At 36.4% G+C, this 23,155-nt stretch overlaps 1 protein-coding gene across 1 annotated transcript in view; it reads left to right on the top strand.

The window, feature by feature from the left end:
- Ncbp3 (nuclear cap binding subunit 3) overlaps positions 1–23,155 on the top strand; it is a 36,005-nt gene that overhangs the window by 5,844 nt on the left and 7,006 nt on the right. The window contains exons 4-12 of the mRNA XM_058580103.1: positions 10,238–10,363; positions 12,545–12,673; positions 12,897–12,973; positions 14,110–14,218; positions 16,565–16,664; positions 17,129–17,232; positions 18,918–19,215; positions 21,301–21,455; positions 22,710–22,875. Coding sequence (XP_058436086.1) covers positions 10,238–10,363; positions 12,545–12,673; positions 12,897–12,973; positions 14,110–14,218; positions 16,565–16,664; positions 17,129–17,232; positions 18,918–19,215; positions 21,301–21,455; positions 22,710–22,875 — 1,264 coding nt within the window. The remainder of the gene's footprint in view (positions 1–10,237; positions 10,364–12,544; positions 12,674–12,896; positions 12,974–14,109; positions 14,219–16,564; positions 16,665–17,128; positions 17,233–18,917; positions 19,216–21,300; positions 21,456–22,709; positions 22,876–23,155) is intronic.

Raw genomic sequence — 23,155 nt, 5'->3', positions numbered from 1 at the left:
CCACATCATGAGTTCATATTAGGGATATGACCTTGCTTTCCTTGCAGGCTGCTATTCCAGGATCTGTTTGAGTGGATTTCTGTTTCAGGAAAAGTCCTATGAAGTTCCATGACAGCTATGCAGTTTGGCATTCCTGTACCTGCACAATCCTGGTTGAGCAGACTTTTTTTTTTTGAACCGGGGATTGAACTCAGGAGTATTCAACCACTGAGCCACATCCCCAGCCCTATTTTGTATTTTATTTAGAGACAGGGTCTCACTGAGTTGCTTAGCATCTTGCTTTTGCTGAGGCTGGCTTTGAACTTGCGATCCTCCTGCCTCAGCCTCCGCAACCGCTGGGATTACAGGCATGCACTGTGGAACCCTGCAAGACTTTTGAGTCCTTTCTTATCAGGCAGCCGATAGCATCACTACACCTGTTGGTGTCTAGCTCCAGTCTCTGATATTATCCATGCCTTTTAGTCTGTTCATTTGCCCTTCCTTTCCCCATGCCTCATCTGATTCAGATGTTACTTCTTCCACAAAACATCCCTGATCACATGGAGTTTTTTTCCCCGCTTCTGATGGAGCTCTTTAGGATGGCAAACCCTCCTGGAATCTGGTCTTGGTTCCTTTGTGATAGGCAAGTTATTGAACCTTTTTAGTCTCAGTTTCCTTGTCTGTAAAATGGGAGTAGGATACCTATCTTAATAGGATCTCTTTTGCATAATTTTAACTAAAAGTTTTTTTTTTTTTTTTTTTTTTGAAAAGCAGTCCTGATCTCATGATTCTGAAGATACTTATAAAAAAGGCAACAGGCCTGTCTGGGATATCATCTGGGGAAAGTTCTTCATTTTGGACACAATGCTAAAAATGTGTCTTAGGCCGAATGACCTAAGACAGTGTTCCTGAATTCTGAGGAATCTTGCTGCCAGTGCCAAATTGATTTAAGTTAGAATTGTGAGTGAGTGGAGTTAGATAAGTCTTGAAGATAGGTATTTCCCTGAATAGTTTCAGTGTGCAGCCAGGATTGATAATCTTTGGTTTTGTGGTTTTGAGTAGAGGCTTTCAGCCCAACTGCCTGAATTCAGATCCTAACCTGTCACTTTTTAGCTCTGTGGCTTTGGAGAAGTTATTTATCCTTTAGGAACCTCAGTTTCCTCATCTGAAAAGGCAGACACTAGGAGTTTAAACAGAGTTGTTAGGAGGCTCTAATAAAATGTTATAGTTTTTAGAGAGTACCTGGCAAATAGTAGGTATTCAGTAAATGTTAGTTATCATCATTATCTGGCATTCTCTCTCTTCTAAGCAGTCATTTAAGTAACCCAGCCTCTTGGGAGAGTGGGGAAGTTGGTTAAGTATCCTGACTCCTCTGTAGCCATATTAGGCATCAAAATTATTTCTTATTAGTGTTAACAAAAATAATAAAAGATACTGTTTGTTAAATGCTTACTGTGTTCCATTTACTCTAATATGTGGATAACTTACTTTTAGGAGTCCTGTGAGGGGAAGGTATTTATCATTTCCATTTTACTTATGAGAAAACTAAGGTGCTATGAGGTTGAGAAGCTTGCCCAAAGTCCCACAGCTAGGTAAGTAGCAAGGCTGGGACTGAAAGCTGATCTAATAGAAGCATGTAGTCCTAATCACTCTGCCAGCTTCAGGGATGCAATTGGGACTATTCTGCCTCAAAAATGACTTGTTAGCGGAATGTGGTGACACATGCCTATAATCCCAGTGACTTAGGAAGCTGAAGCAGGAGGATCGCAAGTTTGAGGCTGGCCTTAGTAACTTAGTGAGGTCCTAAGCAACTTAGCAAGACCCTGTCTCTAAATAGAAACTAAAAGGGGCTGAGGATATGGGGATATGGTTTAGTGGTTAAGTGCCCCTGGGTTCAATCCTCAGTACTCCCCCACTTTCCACCCCCTGCAAAAAAAAAAGTGACTTGCTACTTTTGAATGGCTAGGTGTTGAACAGCTTTGGTCTCCCTATCTCCAAGATCAAAGTTCTCATGGTTGGAAGATTGGAAGGACCTTAGAGGTCATCTAGACCAACCTCTTGCTGGCCACTGCAGGCTTTTTGGCAAAGTTCCTAATGGTCCTTTGGCCTCTGCCTGAATATCAAGTAATGAGGCAGACAGCTCTCTCTTTGAACACTTCCTCATGTTGAGCATTGCTTTCTAGGAAATTTTGTCTTGAGGGTTGCTGTGTGACTCTTAGAACAACACTGTTAAGTCCTTTCTTCCTTCACATAATAACCCTTCAGGTGATGGAAAGCTTACTGCCTCTTCCCTGGACTTCCTTTATGTGGCATGGCTTTCTGGTCTTCCTTTCCTACTTTTTTCAGCTTCTAAATGTCTTCCCTAACATCTTGTCGGATAGATGAGATACAGATTGCAGGTGTGGTTGGGTACATGGAAGGTGGCAGAATTATTGCTACCTTTCATCTCCGTCCAGCTAATTCATAGTATTGTACTTGTCTTGTGATCCAAGCACTCAGGTCTTCACTTAGAAATTTTCCAAGCAAATAATCTTTCTCATATTGTGCATGAGACACTTTAAAAATTATTTTTTAATTTATTCCTGTTAAATTACATCTTGTTGATTTCAAGCTTCCATTTTTAGGCTATTAATTTTCATTTTAACTCTAATTTCACCTTTTTAGCTACTCCTGTGTGTCCTCTTCACCGTAATATGTTTGGCTTCTGCTTCTCATCTAGTTATCAGAGAATGTTGAATAGTATATTCCTGTATCATGCCTTGAATCATAAATGGGCTAATTATAAGTCTTTCTTTGTTATCGTCAGGCCCACATTTCATTTTATTGTCAGGAAGAACTGGATTATATGCCTTAATGAACTCAAGATGGAACACGGTCTTTTATATTCTTTGAATTTCTTGACCTAGTAAACCTGTTTAAAAAAAAGAAATGAGGTTAGTGTGACTTTCTTCTTTCATGTCATTTCCTTTGAGAAAGACTTAGTTTCTTAAAGAATCATAGATTTATCTAATAAGTGACTTTCTTTTAAATTTCAGAGACTGATAAGCTTTCCAATCTGTAGTTTTGGGAATTTTTCTTTCCTCTTAGGGGAATTGGTACAGGATTAGTCCTTCTAAAGGTTTTCAGGTACTTCTGTCCTAAATCACAACTCCATGGTTTTTTTGTTTGTTTGTTTGTTTTAATGTATATTTTTCTAGGTGTAGATGGACACAACACATTGCCTTTATTTTTATGTGGTGCTGAGGATCGAACCCAGGTTCCACCCGTGCTAGACGAGCGCTCTACAGCTGAGCCACAATCCTAGCCCCACAACTTCATGTTTAAGTCAGTACATTGGGATAAAATTCTGGATTGGGTGGTTTAAATCTATTAAAATTAATTCTTATGCTATTGTTTTCTGTCTTAGGTTTTTTTTTTTTTTTAAATTTTAATATTTTATTTATTTATTTTTTTTATTTCTCGGCGGACACAACATCTTTGTTTGTATGTGGTGCTGAGGATCGAACCCGGGCCGCACGCATGCCAGGCGAGCGCGCTACCGCTTGAGCCACATCCCCAGCCCCTCTGTCTTAGGTTTTGACGCTTATTTAATGATAGCTGTTCTACTATTGATTAGTAGAATAGTAGAATAAGTCAACAGTTCTGCCTTTTTTCTTGCATCATCTTCCCATAGCAGTATTTCTCTAAACACTTAAAAAAAAAAAAAGAAAGTTATCAGCACTTTTTTAAAAATATTTTTTAGATGTTGATGGACCTTTATTTTATTCATTTATTTATATGTGGTGCTGAGAATCAAACCCAGTGTTTCACACATGCTAGGCAAGCGCTTTACCACTGAGCCACAACCCCAGCCCAGTCACCAGCACTTTTGATGAACCTGTTCACTTGGACTACAACCTTTTCTTCATTAGGTATTTTATAAGCAATTCATACTCACCAAAGAAAATTTAGAAAGAATAGGAAGGAAAGTGGTCACAGTTGTACTCTCATTCATTGCCAGCATTTTGTGTATTTACTTTTAAATCTTATTTTGGGCACGGACTTTTTTTCCTTTTTTGTCATACTTCTTTTTTCATTTTCACTTGACGGTTTATCATCAGTGTTTTCTGTATTGCTGTATAGTGTGACATCAGTCTCTCAGATTGTACTGTTCTTGTTCTCTTTGTCGTCATAATTTACCCTTTATCCATTTCCTATATGTGTTCTTTTCACCTAAGTTTTGCTGCTTTCTCTTTCCTTGGGGCCATCTTTCATGTTGAATTGTTGGATTTAATGTCTTTTGACTTCTTGGATAATTCTGATTTGAGGCCTTAGAATTGATAACTTATTCTCCAAAGACTTTGAGTTTTATATACTATTACCCCATTATTTGTTGGGGTAATAGAATATAAAAATATTTATATTAGTATATAAAGAAACTTTCCCTGTTAGAACATTTAAGGTAATACCCTTAACACCTGGTTTGTACTTGACACATAGTAAATGTTCAGATCTCATCCCTTGGTGCATCTGTTCATTGCCCCCTCAATACTTAGCCCTTTCTGATTGGTTGGGCAATAAGCCTAGCAGCCTGTTTTGTTGCTTTGATTTATTTTGCTTGGTGACACTGTTAGCAGGGTAAAGGCCTTCTTTTTTGGCAGTCTTCCATAGAATCTTGATTTTTAACAAAGTTCCCATTTATAGTGGATCTTGCCACTGCCAATTTGGTTCTCTTTTAAGAATATATTTTTTTCCCACGAGCTAATTTTGAGACCTGTCTCTGCATTGATAATGCTTTTGCTCGCCCCTTACTCCTTACCCACTTCTTTGGAACATAATTGTCCATGGGTCAATTCTTGATATGTATACCATTCTGTCTGAATAAAAGTAAACGTATGTGTCCAGAGGTTTTGTTCTTTTTTAAAATATTAAAAACATTTATTTATTCTGTACCTGACAGAGGTTTTGTTCTTTACATTCTTTTGTACTTAAATATTTTGTCATTTTTTTGTTTTTTTTTTTCCTCCTCTGGATGTATTATTTAAAGTGAAGTCCTTTTTATAAGTTCACCAAGTCTCCTACCTGAAATTTTTTTTCCCCTAATTTTCAGTCTGTTTCCTTTCCTATCACTGGGTGCCCTCCTGGTTTTCCTTACCATCTGTGGAACCATCTCTTGACTTCTCAAAGGCTCTTTTTCTTCCAGAATCATAGTTTTCTGCTCAAGGAACCGAGGAGTCTACCTGGGCAAAATCAACCCTTGTTTCCTATGTGCATTTGGGCTTCTATTCATTCTTGCACTGCTGGACTCCAATGAGGACATGCTGGAGTTCATAAATCTTTAGGGCGTCTATGTCTTCATGTATCCGGACTGTCAAGAAAGTACTCTCTTGAGCTGGGCATGGTGTTGCACACCAGTAATCCCAGCAATTTAGGAGGCCGAAAACAAGAGAATTGTGAGTTTGAGGCCAACCTCAGCACCTCAGCAAGACCATCTCAAAATAAAATAAAAAATAAAAAGGCCTGGGCCCTGGGCTCAATCCTCAGTACCAAAAAAAAAAAAAAAAAAAAAAAAATCCAAAAACCCCTCACCTGATTTAGTCATACCTACATGGGTACTCATTAAACCTGTATTTCTCCCTCTTTCATTTAGTACCAGGGATTGAACCCAAGGATGCTTAACCACTGAGCCACATTCCCCAGCTCTTTTTATTTTTTATTTTGAGACAGAGTCACACTAGATTACTTAGAGCCTCACTAGTTTGCTGAACCTGGCTTCAAACCTGTGATCCTCCTGCTTCAGCCTCCCGAGCTGATGAGATTACAGGTGTGCACCACCATGCCTGGCTAAACACATTTCTTATTCTTCAGAATAAAATGACAAAACAAACATTAATTTTTTTGTATTTATAAGTATTCATAAGTATTTTAACTTTAAGTAAAAGAAATATATTGCATATAAAAAGTATTTGGTAATAGCCATCCCATTTTTTTTCTTTTTTTTTTTTTTTCCTTCTGTAAGAGCCATTCTTTTTTAAATATTTATTTTTTAGTTTTCGGTGAACACAACATCTTTATTTTATTTTTATGTGGTTTTGAGGATCGAACTCAGCACCCCGCATATGCCAGGCGAGCGCACTACCGCTTGAGCCATATCCCTAGCCCTGTAATAGCCATTCTTATAGAGTGAGGTGATATCTCATTGTGTTTTTTTTTTTAATATTTATTTTTTAGTTAGAGGTGGACACAATATCTTTATTTTATTTTTTATGTGGTGCTGAGGATCGAACCCAGTGCCTCATGCATGGTAGGCGAGCGCTCTACCTCTGAGCCACAACCCCATTGTGGTTTTGATTTGCATTTTTCTGATAATTAGTGATTTTGAACATTTTTTTCATACGTGTTGGCCATTTGTATGTCTTTTGAAAAATGTCTATTTAGATCTGTTGTGCACTTTGTAATTTTTTTTTTTTTTTTTTTTGCCATTGAGTTTTTGTAGTTCCTTTTATATTCTGTTTTTCTCTCTTTTTTTTTTTGTTGGGCGTGGGGGGGTACCAGGGATTGAACTCAGGGGCACTTGATCACTGAGCCACATCCCCAGCCCTATTTTGTATTTTATTTAGAGACAGGGTCTCACTGAGTTGCTTAGCACCTCACTTTTTGCTGAGGCTGGCTTTGAACTCTCAATCCTCCCGCCTCAGCCCCCCAAGCTGCTGGGATTACAGGTGTGCACCATTGTACCTCGCCTGGCCCTCCTTGTGTATTCTGGATAACAACCTTTTGTCAGTTATATAGTTTGCCAATATTTTTTCCCATTCTGTAGATTGTCTCTTTACTCTGCAGATTGTTTCCTTTGCTGTGCAGAAGTTTTTTAGTTTGATGTAATCCCATTTATATATTTTAGCTTTTATATCCCCTGTTTTGGGAGTCTTGTCCAGAAAATCTTTACCCTGTTCTAGCATCCTGAAGTGCTTCCCTGTGTTTTCTTTTAGTAGTTTCATGTCTTTCATTTTATTTTTTATTTTTTTTAATAATTTTTTAAGAGAGAGAGATAGAGAGGGAGAGAGAGAGAGAGAATTTTTTTTAATATTTATTTTTTAGTTCTCGACGGACACAACATCTTTGTTGGTATGTGGTGCTGGGGATCGAACCCGGGCTGTACGCATGCCAGGCGAGTGCACTACCGCTTGAGCCACATCCCCAGCCCCATGTCTTTCATTTTAAATCTTCAATCTATTTTGAGTTGATAACAAGTGCTGATGAGAATGTGGAGAAGAAGGAACCTCTGCATAGTGTTGGTGGAAATGTGAATTAGTTCAGCCATTATGTTAGAGTCATCCCCACTCCCCCTATGGTGCTGGGGATTGAACTCGGGCCTCACACATGATAGGTAAGTATTCTATCCGTGAGTTATAAACCAAGCCCTAATACAGCCATTATGGAAAACAACCAAAGGTTCCTCAAAAAATTAAAAATAGAATTACCATATGATCCAGCAGTCTCACTACTGTGTGTGTGTGTGTGTGTGTATGTATATATATATATACAGTCAAAGGAAATGAAGTTGGTATGTCAAAGAGACATCTGCACTCCCATGTTTTTTGCAGTACTATGTGTAGTTGCCAAGATATGGAATCAAACTAAGTGTCCTTCATCTGATGAATCGATAAAGAAAGTGTGGTACATATATACACTGGAATTTTTTTTTTTTTTTTGTAGTTGTAGATGAACAGAATACCTTTATTTTATTTGTTTATTTTGATGTGTTTCTAAGTATCCAACCTAGTACCTCCCACATGCTAGGCAAGTGCTATGCCACTGGCTACGACACCCCAGTCCCTAAACTGAAATATTATTCAGCTATTAAAAAAAGAATGAGGGCTGGGGATGTGGCTCAAGCGGTAGCGCGCTCGCCTGGCATGCGTGCGGCCCGGGTTCGATCCTCAGCACCACATACAAACAAAGATGTTGTGTCCGCCGAAAACTGAAAAATAAACATTAAAAAAAAAAAAGAATGAAATCCTATCATTTGTGACAACATGTATGGATCATTATGTTAAGCCTGGCACAGAAAGACAAGGACAGCATTATCTTAACTCAGAGACTCTGAAAAAGTTGAACTCACAGTTATCAGAGACTGGGAAGAGAGTAAGGGATAGCGAGGGATGGGAAAAGTCTGGTCAGAGGAGACTAAGTTACAGTTAGGAGTAAGAAGCTATGACTTTATGTGTCTGTTTGTGGTGCTGGTGATTGAACCCAGGGCCTCTTATATGCTAGGAATGTGCTCTATCTTCAGTGGGCTACATCCTCAGCCCTAGAGTGAATATATATAACAGTTATGTACTGTATCTTTCAAAAATCTATAAGAAAAGATTTTTGAATGTTTTCACCGTAAAGAAATCATACTTATTTGAGGAGAGATATGTTGAACCTGATTTAAATGTAAATATATATAATTTTTTTTAAACATCACATAGCAACCATTAATATGTGCAGTGGAGGAAGGGAGAGAGGGATGTGGAACGATTACAGGGGCCCCCATTTTACACGAAATGTTTTACTTGTCTGATCTTTTAAGAAATTAATCTTAAAATTATGAAGTAGACATATAGGTATTTAAATTTTTATGATATGTTTATATATATTTTGAAATTAAATAGATTAAATGATATAATGTTCTTAGAAGTATTTTGTGTATACATAACAGAATTCTGATGAGGCTAACTTTCCTTTTTGACCCCACAGCTATGAATCTTTCTCCCTCCTCAGAGGTATCAACTATTATCAGTATAGTGAGACTCATACCAGGCTTTATTCTAGGTATTTGTGTATACAAATATATTTATCTCGAGAGTGGATGGTTGTTTAATTTTCTACAACTTTTTTTTTTTTTTCTTTTTTCTTTGCTGGAGATTGAACCTAGGGCCTTATGCAAGCTAAACAAGTAGGCAAGTGCTCTACTACTGAGCTATATTCCCAGCTTTTTTTTTTTTCCCCTCATTTGAGACAATTTGAGTTGCCCAGTCTCTCTTTAAACTCATAATCATCCTGCCCCAACCTCCCAAGTAGCTGAGATTACAGGTGTCTACCACCATACCCAGCTCTCATTGTTTTTTTACTGTATTATATTCTATAATATGGATAAACTGTGCTTTATTTAATATAGATAAACCACAATTTGTTACTCTTGCAGCTACTTAATTGTTAGAAATAGTGCTGCCCTAAACATCTTTGTGTGAGCTATTTTGTGAGTCTGTGTGTTAAGGTAGATAGGACTAGAATTTCTAGGGGTGTGTGCTAAATTACATCCTTGTTTGTCCTTCAGAGTGGCTGTGCCAGTTCCACACTCCCACTGGCAAGGGGAGTAACTCCTCACCCACTGCCAACACTTCATACCAAAATGCATAAAATCTGTTCAGTGAAAATTGGTATCTTCTTTTTAATGTGAACTTTCCTGGTTAACAGAAAGGTTAGCCCATTTCTTCACATGTTTATTGGCCTTTTGTAGTTTCTTTTGTATAAATTGCCTGTTTATGTCCTTTGCCCATTTTTATTTTGGAGTGTCATTTTCTTAATGACTTGAGGATTTCTTTTTTCTAGTTTCATGCCATAAAATTTTTTTTTTCTTTTCTTTCTTTCTTTTTTTTTTTTTTTTTTTTTGTTATTGGGGATTTAACCGAAGGAGCTCTTTGCCACTGAGCCATGTCTCCAGCCTTTTTATGTTTTATTTTGAGACAGGGTCTTGCAGAGTTGCTTAGGGCCTCGCTAAGTTACTGAGGCTGACTTTGAACTTGCAATCCTCCTGCCTCAGCCTCCCTAGTCACTTGTTACAGGCATGCGCCACTGCACCTGATTTCGCTCTATAATTATTTTAGTTTTGTGCTTTTATATATTCAGCAGCAATTTCTTATCCTTCACGATTATCTCCACTATTGTACATCTCTCTTTGACATGTACTTAAAACTTTTAGAATCAGATTGTCAAGTATAGAATAATCCTTTTGAATTTAGTATTGCTTTCCTGCAGGTTAATGTGGGGATAGGTATCATGTGCTTTACTAACATCATATTCTGAGCCTAATATCCCTTTTCTGAATTAAATCATTTGTTTAATGCTGGTGTTCATTGATAAAAATTAAAACATTTTAGTTTACCATCTTGTGTTCTTTTGAACATCTTTCTTTCAGCATATTTCTTTTCTAAAATTTTATAAATAGTACTAGTGGAATGTGTGATTGCAGGTGGGAAAATTCTGTCATCTTTTCTGTGTCTTATTTTTATAGCAATTCCCAAAGTGAGACTAGAGACAATCTACATTTGTGGAGTAGATGAGATGAGTACCCAGGATATCTTTTCCTATTTTAAAGAATATCCTCCAGCACACATTGAATGGTTGGATGATACCTCCTGTAAGTACACCCAAGTTTTCTGTTGAATATGCTTTCAAAAATGAATTATTAAGAATTCTTGCTGTCTAAAATGGTAAATGATTATGGCCCAAACTCCTTGTTTATGCCTAACCTCTGTCCTTAGCCTAGAAGAAAAAATATTGCCCATCGATGAGAATCGGCATGCCTTAACCAGTCTGTTAACTCATACTTCATGGGTATTCCAAGTCAACTCATAGAGATCCAGGCTGTAGCAAATTGATTACTGGCATCTGAGTCTTGTATACTTGATTAAGGCCTCTTTTTCTCCCATGGTCTCCCAACAAAGGGGTGGATCCAGCTGCATAGTTTCAGGGCTATGTTTTTAAGGCTTTAAACTTTGGCATTGCTACTTGCCATAGTTATTCAAAGGGTTGAATCTGCTCCAGTTCTGATCTAGAACTAGACGAGAATGTTCTGACAGATGTCTCACCTCTACTTGCCTTGTACTGTGTTTTCTGGAATATCACCTGCCCTAACCTGTGAGTTGGCTTGGGAGCCAAATGTAATTTTTAACTTGCCTTCCATGCCAAGTCTGACTTGACCTCTGGTAACTACTGGCTTCTTGTCTTGACTTACTTCTAGTCTGGCTTTACTTGCTGCCAGCTGGCTGACCTACTAGGCAGTGCCCTAGATGGCATCTAGTTTCTCAGCTAAAGGTGTTGATTCAGTGTTTTCATTGAAAGAAACATGACTGAGTCAAGGGTTTCCTCCTTTTCTCTTTTTACTTAACTTACAGTATCCAAATTCAAGGTCAGTAAACCTTTTTCTAGAAAGGACCAGATTATAGTTTAGGTTTTATATCCATATAGTCCCTGTAACATATGTTCAACGGCTGTGGTAGCATGAAAGCAGTTGTAAACAGTATAAAAACTCATAGCCTGGCTGTTTTTTAATAGAACTTTTTTTACAAAAATGGGCAGTGGGTGTGTATTTATTGTACATTAATTATTCTTTAATAAAGATGGTTCAAATATAAAAAGTACATATGATGGGGCTGGGGTTGTAGCTCAGTGATATAGCACTTGCCTAGCATGTGTGAGGCACTGGGTTCAATCCTCAGCACCACATAATAATAAATTTTAAAAAAGGTATTGTGTCCATCTACAACAATAAAAAAAAGGTGACAGATGATGAGCTGGGTTTAGCCCATGGGTTATTGTTTGCTAAACTCTGATTTAAGTCATTAAATCTGTAGCTAAGGATATTAGAATTAAAGGGATCCTTGGAATTATTCAGTTCAGCTACCTCATATTGTGCATCAGAAACCGAAAAATAGATAAAGGAAATTGTTTGCTCAAGGCTTTGTAGCCTGACATAAGTGAAAGTCTTTAAGCCTTAATTTCCCAAACCAAGATACAGGGATAACATAATTTTGAGAAGTGCTATTTGAAACAGTTAAAGAGGTCTTTATTCTACAAGACTTTTCAAACCCTTTTTCTTGGTTAATTTTCTTTCTTAAAGGGGTAAATTAAGTTAGTTGCTGCAAAGCCAAGTGGCTGTCATATCTCCATTGTACACATCCCATGGATACCTTACTTACCCACACTTTATTATGGGGGAACATCATTTAGCATGTCTAGATAATAAAGAATAGCAGGGGGCAATAGTATAATGGATAATCCAAATTTATTTGACAATTATCATCATCATCATCAAGAACTGCTAACAGGACTGGGGATATAGCTCAGTTGGTAGAGTGCTTGCCTTATATGCACAAGGCCCTCTGGTCGATCCCTGGAACCACCAAAAAAAGAAAAAAAAAATTGCTAACATTTAGCTGGATCAGTGCCTATAGTCTCTACCATGAACTGATAGAGAAGGATTGCTTGAGCCCAGGAGTTTGAGGGTAGGCTGGGCAACAGTGAGATTTCATCTCAAAAAAAGAAACTGACTAACACTTGGAATATTCTATTTTTAAAATACAGAATTCTTCTTCATGGAATATTTAATAATTATTTTGTGGAACCCAGTTTGGGAATATAGCTTTAGGCTAAATCCATCAAAGAGATTTTTTCACTACTTTTATACTTCTTTTCATTAGCTGATATGTATATTTATTTACTGATGACTGTCTATAACTAGATTAAGCTGTAACAATGAATATGATGCAGAATCTGATCTCAAGTAACTTAATCATTTGGATGCATTGTAACATTTTAGGTAATGTGGTTTGGCTGGATGAAATGACAGCTACACGAGCCCTTATCAATATGAGCTCTCTGCCAGCCCAGGATAAGATCAGAAGCAGGGATGCCAGTGAAGACAAGTCATCTGAGAAAAGTAAAAAAGGTAACAACACAAAGGAGGGAACTTTGGCATGAAAGTCCTGTTCTTTACATAGTCCAGTCCTTGGGAAGTGAAATATCATATGGTATATCATCAACCCATGTTTTTCAGATAAACTATGTTGTTTGGAATCAGCAGTAAACATGAGTAGAAAATACTAGACTTTAAAAGTTCTATGAGATGGCGTTATGTTAAGGTTCATCTTGTCCTTTACATTCCATTTTAGACAAGCATGAAGACAGTTCAGATGATGATGAGGCTGAAGAAGGAGAAGTTGAAGATGAGAACTCAAGTGATGTAGAGGTTAGTAATAGGGCAAAGATACCTGTAAGATTTTATTGTAAAAAAATTACTTATTGGTGGCTGGGGCTGGGGCTCAGCGGTAGTGCACTTGCCTGGCATGTGTGAGGCACTGGGTTCAATTCTCACCACCATATATAAATAAATAAATAAAATAAAGATCTATTCACAATTGAAAAAATTAAAAAAAAAATTACTTATTGTTGTTTTAAATTTAATTCTTAAAGACTTTGTTGTGTTTTTCATCTAGCTTTTACCATGAAACCTTCTGAGGGTGCACCAGACTCTTGGCCTTTAACTTATGTGGTTGTAACAGTTTATCTTGAGATCTTAGAATAGTGTTCATATTTCTGCCTGAAAGAAAATGGTTTTAGCGGGCATGGTGGTGCACACCTGTAATCCTAGCTACTTGGAAGGTCGGGGTAGGAAGATCCCAAGTTTGAGGTCAGCCTGGTCAACTTGGCAAGACACGGTCTCAAAGTAAAATTTAGAAAGAGCTGGGGATATAGCTGGTAGAGTGTCCCTAAGTTCAATTCCCCATACTGGAAAAAATATGGTTTTACTGATAAATATTTTGAAGTGTTATTTAATAAATAAAATTAAGGAAAAGCAAAGTAGGGTTGGGGCTGTAGCTCTATGGTAGAGTACTTGCTTAGTATGTGTGAAGCTGTGAGTTCCATCCCCAGCACCACAAAAAAGAAAAAGCAAGAAATGGTATATTCCCTAATGGATTTTATACTATTAGAAATATGAGTGTATTTATTATAAATATTTAAATTTTAAATGTCTACGTGTACCAAATTCTTGGTAATAGAGATACATCATCAAACAAAACAAAGTTCTTACCCTCTTGGAACTTACATGTTAGTGGGGAAGATTGACAATACAGATATACACATACATGAAGGTAATAAGTATTATGAAGAAAGATAATGATTAAAGGAATAGAGAGTGTTGGAGACTATTGTTTTAAACAGAATGTTCAGAGACGACCTCTGACTTTAAAATTCTGCAGAGGAGCTAGGCTGCAAGGTTGACGGGTATTAAAGGTAGAAGGCTTTTTTTACTGGTTAATTGTCAACTGAATAAATATAAAAAAGATTTATTTTTACATTGAAAATGGTCTTTTTTTTCTTAAGTTGGACACATTGTCTCAGGTAGAAGAAGAGTCTCTGTTAAGAAATGATCTTCGTCCAGCTAACAAACTTGCTAAAGGAAATAGGTTATTCATGAGATTTGCTACAAAAGGTAAAATAAATTTTTTTGGCATTTTTACCTTCAATCAAAAATGATTTATTGTTGAGTGACATCTCTCTCTTTTGAAAAGAAGTTAGATCAAGTCATTTCAAGGTTCCCTGTACACTGTGGTATTCTGTGTTTATGAAAAATGGTTTGTAAGCTGAAAGGAATTTCTGACTTTCAAAGTGAAAATCAACTGTTTGTATATGTTGGTGAATTCTGGCCACGGTAAGTTATTTTCTGTTAAAGTGGTTTGCCCTGTGTGCTTTTCAGCCAGTTATCTGAACTATGAAAACTTCTAAAAAATTATCCTGTTAGCTTATTATAGCAATAACATCCTGGTGACATCACTAATATGCCTTTCAGCTCTGATTCTTCTCTAATAAGACTTTTTGCACAATGATTTTTGGTGGGAATTAGAAAATATGTATGTATATGTACATATTTATATATACACATATATGTTCTTTTAATCATTTGAAAGCAAGTTGGCATTAACATCTCTTTACCTCTAAATACTTCAATATGTATTTCTGAAGAATAAGGACATTGTCTTAATCTACAAGCACAGTTATCAAAAATCAGAAGATTTAACTTAATACCATACTTAATACCTAATCCATAGTCCATGTTTAGATTTCATCAGGTCTTCCAAAAATAGGTCCTTCATGGATTTCCTAACCCCACAGATCTAGGATCCACTCCAAGATGGAGTATTTAGGTATGTCATTTGTCTTTTTAGTCTCCCTTAATCTGGAACTACTCCTTCACTTTGTTTTCCTTGACTGAGAAATTTTTAGAGTATATAGGCTCATTATTTTATAGACTGTCCCCCAGTTTGGATATGTTTAATATTTTCTTCCAATTAAATTCATATCATTTTGAGGCAAGAATACTACAGAAGTGATTATGTGTCATTTTTAGTGGGTTGTATAGGAGGAGGTACATGAAAGTTATTCTTCCCATTCTCAAAGATATTAACATTATTTACTTAGTTAAGGTAATGATTTCCTGTTTTTCCAACTGTAAAGTTAACTATTTTTCTGTTTGTAATTAAAACAGTTGTGGAGAGATACTTTGAGATTATATGAATAGCTTGTTGCTTATTGCACTTACATGCAGTAGCTTTAGCATCCATTAATGGTTATTTCTTTATTAGTTGGCAGTCTACTCTAGGGAAGAATTTTCTTTTTTACCTGTTTATGTATTTGTTTATTTACTCATATCAGTTTAGACTCGGATTTTTATTCAATAAGCCATAATCCATAGCTGTCATCATTTTGTTTCACAAATTGTCTTGGATTTGGTCCACTAAAGCTCCTTCAAGCTGTATTTTGATATTCCCACAGTTCTTTGAGCACTTGCTTACTTGCAATACAACAAAACATCTTATTTTTCAAGACTTAATTTGTACTTCACCTTCCCAGAACTGAAATCAGCCATTTCTTCAGGGAGCTGGTTCGCATGGTCTTCTGGGGAATAATATGGGGGAAGTACACATACTGATAGATGATGTCCCGTTTTCCTGTAGCACTGGATACATTTACAGTGTTGTTTGTCCTTTGCAATCAGAGTGCCCAAGCAGCTGTTGAAGGCCTTTATATTACTGCTTTGACCAACCACCTTCCTTTCCTGTTAACTAGCATTTTAATGTGACAAATGTGATCTTTTCCACATTTACTCATTTGAATGTTTTTTTGAATATATTTGAAATGTTTGGTACTTAATTTTGTTTTCTTGAAGTCAGTTTGAGGAAAATAAAAATAAGCTAGAAAAAAAAAGATTTATTCAATATGTGAAATTATGGGCTGGGGTTGTGGATCAGAGGTAGAGCGCTTGCCTAGCATGAGTGAGGCACTGGGTTAGATCTAAAGATATTGTGTCTGCCTATAACTAAAACATAAATATTAAAAAAATATGTGAAATTATGTTGTTTTATTCTTTAACCCTTGTTCTGTGTTATTGAAGTGTTTGTCATTCAGAAATGAGTATCATCCCTCTAAGGACTACAAAAGTGTTATCTCTTCTAAAAGAAACCTCTCATGCCTCTTAGAACCTTGTATCTTGTATCTTGTTTATTTTTTGTAGTATTTCTTCTGCCAAGTTAGTCAGCTCCTAAACAGCAGCTTAACCTCAGCCATCTGTGTATTTTACTCCACCTCCTCCACACTTGCATTGCCTTAGTGAACACTCAGAGAGCAAATGTTTATAGTTTATAGGGGCTCTGTCCTTTTTTTTTTTTGGGAGATTGCACTGATCAGATCCAAGCTACGGGAAAACATGTACTTTTAAAAACCATTCAACGTTGCCTTTATGACCAGGAATTTCTAGCTAACTGTTTTAATTAATTTTTAGATGACAAAAAGGAACTTGGAGCAGCCAGAAGAAGTCAGTATTACATGAAATATGGGAATCCAAATTACGGAGGCATGAAAGGAATTCTTAGCAATTCTTGGTGAGTCCCAAACCTTTAAAATATAGTAGTTTATATAGTAATTAAGCTTTTCTTAATCGTTCAGTTGGTATTCTGTAGTGAAATGTAAAAACCCTTTGTGGACTGAAAAAGGAAGACGAGAAAAAAGAATTCAAGCTTCTTAACTGTGGTGAATGATACGAGAATGCTGTGCTGTTTCATTTAAAATATCTGTTTCAGGGCTGGGGATATGGCTCAAGCGGTAGCGCGCTTGCCTGGCATGCGTGTGGCCCGGGTTCGATCCTCAGCACCACATACAAACAAAGATGTTGTCTACCGAAAACTAAAATAATAAATAAATAAATATTAAAAAATAAAAAAATAAATAAATAAAATATCTGTTTCAGTACCTACTATTGTGTCATTGTGTAGTTGGAATGAATTAGTAGATTTCAGAATCCTTCCTTTTGATTTCTGATTATGTGCTTATTTTGGCAATGTTCCAGGAAGCGAAGATATCATTCCCGTCGCATTCAGCGGGATGTGATCAAGAAGAGAGCCCTGATTGGGGATGATGTTGGCTTGACGTCATATAAACACCGACATTCCGGTAGTTGCCTGCTCAGCTCTTGGGTAGACACATGTTTGGCTCTCGAAATCATATTTTTATTCTTAATACAGTCTTTTAAGGTTCCACACTTTATCATCCTCTCTTCCTTGCCCTCACCCTCTGCCAACATATAGGAAAGTAAGTCATGTCACAATTAATTTTTAAATTGCCCGTGCAAAGAGGTCAAATGATTTTATAAAACTGTTCTAACAAAAAAGGCCAAATGTAACATAGGGAAAGCTAAATAAAACTTTTCTTAGAAACCTAATTTTTCTACTATTAATATCAACAACTGCATGAAAAATAATTTTTTAAATTATCTGATCAAATGGGCAGATTTTATTGTTCCTTTTCTGATAATGTAAATAGGCTGTTATGTTGAGTGCTTTATGCTTATTGATTTGTACCCATGAGTACCACAGAAAATGGGATATCATGACTTGGGTCTTTCTCTTTCTTTTTTCTTCATGCTTATTTAGTAAATTAATCATTTTCTTAATGTTTTATGAAGATTTGTTTTTATTTGAACTTAATGTGTGGAATCTTCTACATGTTTATAGAACTAGTCAAGTCATCATACAAACAGAAAAACACGTACACTTATATCACTGGAATGGGATAGGAAGAGGTGAAGTCTATATATTTTTACTTAATGAGTTTGAAATCTGAGTATTAATAATGCGTATGTTTTTCTATTATACTTTTCCAATTTCAGTTAAGATATCCACTCTTTATGCTAAAGAAATTAAAAAGTAAATTGCCCCTAATTCTGGTCCCTAATATAACAACTGATTTCATTTTATATTTTTCCCATGTTTATTTTCATAATAAATATTTATAATTCTATAAATATATATTTTATATTCACTTATTATAAGCATTTTTCCATAAACTTTAAAATTAATAATTGACTTTCAGTAATTGGTGTGGTTGTGTGCTATGAAGTCACTGCAAACATTAAAATAGTAAATACTAACAATACGAAGCCTCAGGTCACGCTATTTTCATCAGCTGTTTAAAGATACATTAGTTTACATATATTGTTGATTAATTAACAGTGAATTCACAGCCAACAACAGTACTTTAACTTAGGCCTAAATGAGGCTTATCTAACACATGTATTTACTCTTTAAGTCATATCACAGCCTTCTTGCACTTAACAACAACACTAAAAATGCTGTGCTGTTTCATTTTCACCAACAAAAAGCATAAGAAGCAGAAAAATAAGACAGTCAGTAGACTATAAAAAGGATGTTTCTTACAGAATGAGAGATGAAACAAAAAGTAGAGTGTTGCTTTGTTTGACCTCTGCTGGAAACAAACTCATCCAGTGACTCAAATTTCTTGGTTGCTCTGCACGTGTCTGCAAATGACCTTGAAAGTACCCCAAATATTGACTTAGGGTTACAAGTAATTTTGACAGATTTGCAAATACAGAACTTGTAAATAATGAGAATTGACTGTAATTTAAATAATTTTATATATAATATTCCATTAAGCTGCTAGATCATACTTTACCCAACCATTCTCTTCTGGACATCAGAATGGTGTCTGGTTTGGCTCTGTTATAGATAATGCTCCAATAAATCTCAGGGGTGGGAATTTTTCTCCTTTGTAGAATAGAAAATCACATTTACTAGTTTTAGCTAAGCTTTTCCTAATGTCTTTTGGTTAAATTTCTTCAGCATTAGTGAATGTTCCTGAGGAACCTATTGAGGAGGAGGAAGAGGAGGAAGAGGAGGAGGAGGAAGACCAGGACATGGATGCAGATGACAGGGTGGTGGTAGAGTACCATGAGGAGCTTCCAGCTCTTAAGCAGACCCGGGAGCGGAGTGTGTCTAGGCGGTCCAGTGCCAGCAGCTCAGACTCAGATGAAATGGACTATGATCTAGAACTGAAAATGATTTCCACTCCCTCACCAAAGAAAAGCATGAAAATGACTATGTATGCCGACGAAGTAGAATCTCAACTGAAAAATATTAGGTAAAAGTGTTTTATCAGTAAAAGTTCCCTGTATTCCTAGACCCTCATGATAACAATTGTTAGCAGTTAAGTGAATAACCTTCTAGTTATTTTATGCATATACATAATATACAATGAAACTATAGGTATATTTGTATAGAAATGATGCTATGGTATTTATATTGTTTGCAGGGTGCTTTTCCCCATTTAATATATTATAGACATCTTGTTTTTTTCAACCACATGTAGTCTATTGTTTGAAAGTATCATGATTCACTTAATTCCTTATTGATGGGCATTTAGGTTTATTTTCTTACTATTTTATTAACTAGATAGATTCCTCAAAGTCTAATTACTATACTAGATTTCCTTCCAGGTTGTACCCACACTACACCTATTACCCATATCTACACCAACCTTAGGTATTCCATTTTTCCTAATCTTTTATGAACAAAAAATATAGTTATTTTAATGTGTACTTTTTTTACTATTAGGGATGAGCATATTCAGTGACTGCAGATAGTATATCTAAAACTCCCAAGAGTTAAATTCTAGGGATGGTTTATGATGTTCTTGGTGATACATTTGGCGGAAGGGAGAAAGACCTTTAAAGCTGATTGATTTGTTTGTATGGCCTTGTTCACATCATTAGTATTTTTTAAATTAATTTAATTAGGTGTATATGACAGCAGAATGCATTTTGATTCATTTTACATTTCTGTGGTTGTACACGAGTAGTGTCACACCATATATACAGTCATACATGTACCTAGGTAATGATGTCCGTCTCATTCCACCATGTTTCCTACCCCCATGCACCCTCCTTACCCTCCTCCCCTTTGTCCAAAGTTCCTCCATTTTTCCCATGCATCCCCCCTCCCCATTATGAATCAGCATCCACTTACCAGAGAGAACATTCAGCCTTTGGTTTTTTGGGATTGGCTTACTTTGCTTAGCATGATGTTCTCCAACTCCACCCATTTACCTGTGAATACCATAATTTTATTCTCTTTTATTGCTGAGTAATATTCCATTTTGTGTGATTACCACAGTTTCCTTATCCATTTATCTATTGAAGGGCATCTAGGTTGCTTCCACAGTTTAGCTATTGTGAATTGAGCTGCTATGAACCTGGTGTGGCTGCGTTACTATAGTATGCTGATTTTCTGTTTCTATAAGGAATGACATTGGGATTTTAATTGGAGTCACATTGAATCTGTATAGCGTTTTGGGTAGTATGGCCATTTTGACAATATTAATTTTGCCTATCCAAGAGCATGGGAAATCTTTTCCATCTTCTAAGATCTTCTTCAATTTCTTTCTTTAGTCTTCTGTAGTTTTCATCGTAGAGGTCTTTCACCTCTTTTGTTAAGTTGATTCCCAAGTATTTTATATTTTTGAGGCTGCTATGAATGGGGTAGTTTTCCTAATTTCTCTTTCAGAAGATTTCATCACTGATGTATAGCAATGCATTTGATTTATGGGTATCAATTTTATATCCTGTTACTTTGCTGAATTCATTAATTCTAGAAGTTTTCTGGTGGAGTTTTTGGATCCTTTAAGTATAGAATCATGTTAGCAAATAATGATAGTTTGAGTTCTTCTTGAATTCACATCATTATTTTTAATTTTCATAGAACTTCCTAATAGAGCTACTGGCAGAATAATGTTGGTACATAGCATGGTAGTAGAACTTGTTGACAGAGAAGTCTGCCCTTTAAAGAAGGGGATTATAGACTCTATATGTGTTGACTACAGCCAGATCACATTCTAGGTGAGCAGAAGTTCTTTGCAGGCCTCAGCTTAACATTTGTTTGTCCCAGAAGAAGGGTGCTTATAGTTATGTACTCTGTGATAGTGTATGGGTATCATGAGTGGAACTCACCATGGGAAACAGCATTCTGCTCACCCTTACTAGTCTCTTCACAGCAAGATGATCTTGGTTTTCCTTAGTAAGTTATAATCGTATGTGGTATTTGTAAGTGAATGTTGGCCATATTGGGTTGCGTCTCTTAAGTTGTTTTTTCTAGAGTATGAGATTATTGCTTGGGCTTTATTTCATAGTTGAAGTTGACTAACTGTGCACTTTACTTTTTTTTTTTAAAGGAACTCCATGAGGGCAGATAGTATATCCACGAGCAATATAAAAAACAGAATTGGTAACAAATTGCCACCTGAGAAATTTGCAGATGTCAGACACCTGTTAGATGAAAAACGCCAGCACTCCCGTCCACGGCCACCAGTCAGCAGTACTAAATCAGGTATCTTTCTTCATTTATGTTCCTGGGCTTCATTCTGAGCTCTAGAGAGCAAACTGGAGCAAGGATAGGTTTTTCGATAAAACTTTGCTGTTTTGAACTGATTTAAATTTCTGTTCATCATGTCAAAATTTTGGTTTTATATTGGAATTTCAGGACATGAAAAATAATTGGACTTTGGCAAAACTAGCTTTTAATATTTTTGTCCAAAATAATTATTTTACTCTTTATGTCATTGGTATACATTGTATGCAAGAATAGTAGAAATTAAATTGGGTAGTTTTATAAATAGTTAAGAGTTTAAACTAGACCATTTATGCATGCATTCATATAGCAGGTATGCAGTTGTGCTTGCTGTCAGGCCTGGGTTAGAAGCTGGCATGTAAGAAATCTTTGGAAAACTACAAAACCATCATAGATCTACTGGGAGAATTGTGGAAGACTTCTTAGAGGAAATGGTTTATGTGTTCTAGAAAGATAACTTGAGGGTGGAGTAGGGTGGGTTAGAGAGTTAAGTAAATAATGAGAACCTGAACTAGGTCAGGGACAGCAGAGACAGAAACGGTGAGAACATCCTATTCTCAGTCTTGGGAAGGAAGACTTGGTGCTGGGAAGTAAGGGGGAAAAGGCAGAGAAACATAGAGGGGGCTCAGCCTGAGTGATCAGGGAGATAAATGGGTGCCTCTCTCTGGGAGCAGTTTAAGTAAAATGGGCAAGAGCCCCAGCACAAGGCTTTTGCTAATGAATGTCACTAGTGTTGTTGCTGTTAGGGGGAACCAGTTCAAATAGGTTTGTGAGGAGGGGTAAGAGGAAAAACAAACAAATTCGGCTTGGGACATCTGGCCTTGATCCTTTGCTTTTGCCAATCTTATTATGTTTACTGGTTAAATGAAATAAGTTTATCGAGAACAACTTATATGTTCAAAGAGTGTGGCTTCTCCCCTTGGGGAACTTGGAGTTTTCATAAGTTATTTAGTCTTGCTTGGTTCCCCCCTGCCAAAAAAAAAGGTGTTTCTGCTTCAGAAATTTTTTTCTGAATTGAGATTTTTCCCGGTGATAGCACCTGCCTCTGAAATTCCCTAGCAAAGTAATATAGATTAATTATTAAGAAAAGAGTCTTTTGGAAGGTTGATTATGTCTGGTCCTATGTCCTCACTCAGGGAGATTTGGTACCAGGTCTATAAGAAATTTTAGGTTAACAGTACAAGTAATGAAATACGCACATTTGATCACTGTAGTACTTTTTTCTTTTTCCAGATATACGACAGCGGTTAGGAAAAAGACCATATTCTCCAGAAAAGGCTTTTAGTAGTAACCCAGTGGTTCGGAGAGAGCCCTCTTCAGATGTACATAGTAGGCTAGGTGTTCCCAGGCAAGATATTAAAGGCCTCTACTCTGATACTCGGGAGAAGAAATCAGGTAGGTAACCTTAAAACTGATGGGAATGGGAATTGGACAAGAGTAGAGGGAAGGAGCATCACTTGCTACAAATAAATTATTTTTGTCTTCCATTATCATCATTGTGGTCATGGTTACTGTCATCATCATCATAAGGCTAACAAGAAAGTTTAGACAGTAGAAAAGAATACATACCCCTGCTTCTTTTAGATTAGCACAGTTCTTTTTAGTTTCATGTATGTATTCCAGTCTTGTCCATATACATATCCTATTCTTTTTATATGGTATTTTATTGTAATCATTTT

Source organism: Marmota monax, unplaced genomic scaffold (assembly GCF_021218885.2).
Source record: "Marmota monax isolate L192 unplaced genomic scaffold, Marmota_monax_Labrador192_F-V1.1 WCK01_AAM20220418_F8-fsc00472, whole genome shotgun sequence".
Lineage (NCBI taxonomy): Eukaryota > Metazoa > Chordata > Mammalia > Rodentia > Sciuridae > Marmota > Marmota monax.
Note: the sequence above shows the minus strand (reverse complement) of the source record. Positions and strands in the feature narration are given on the sequence as shown.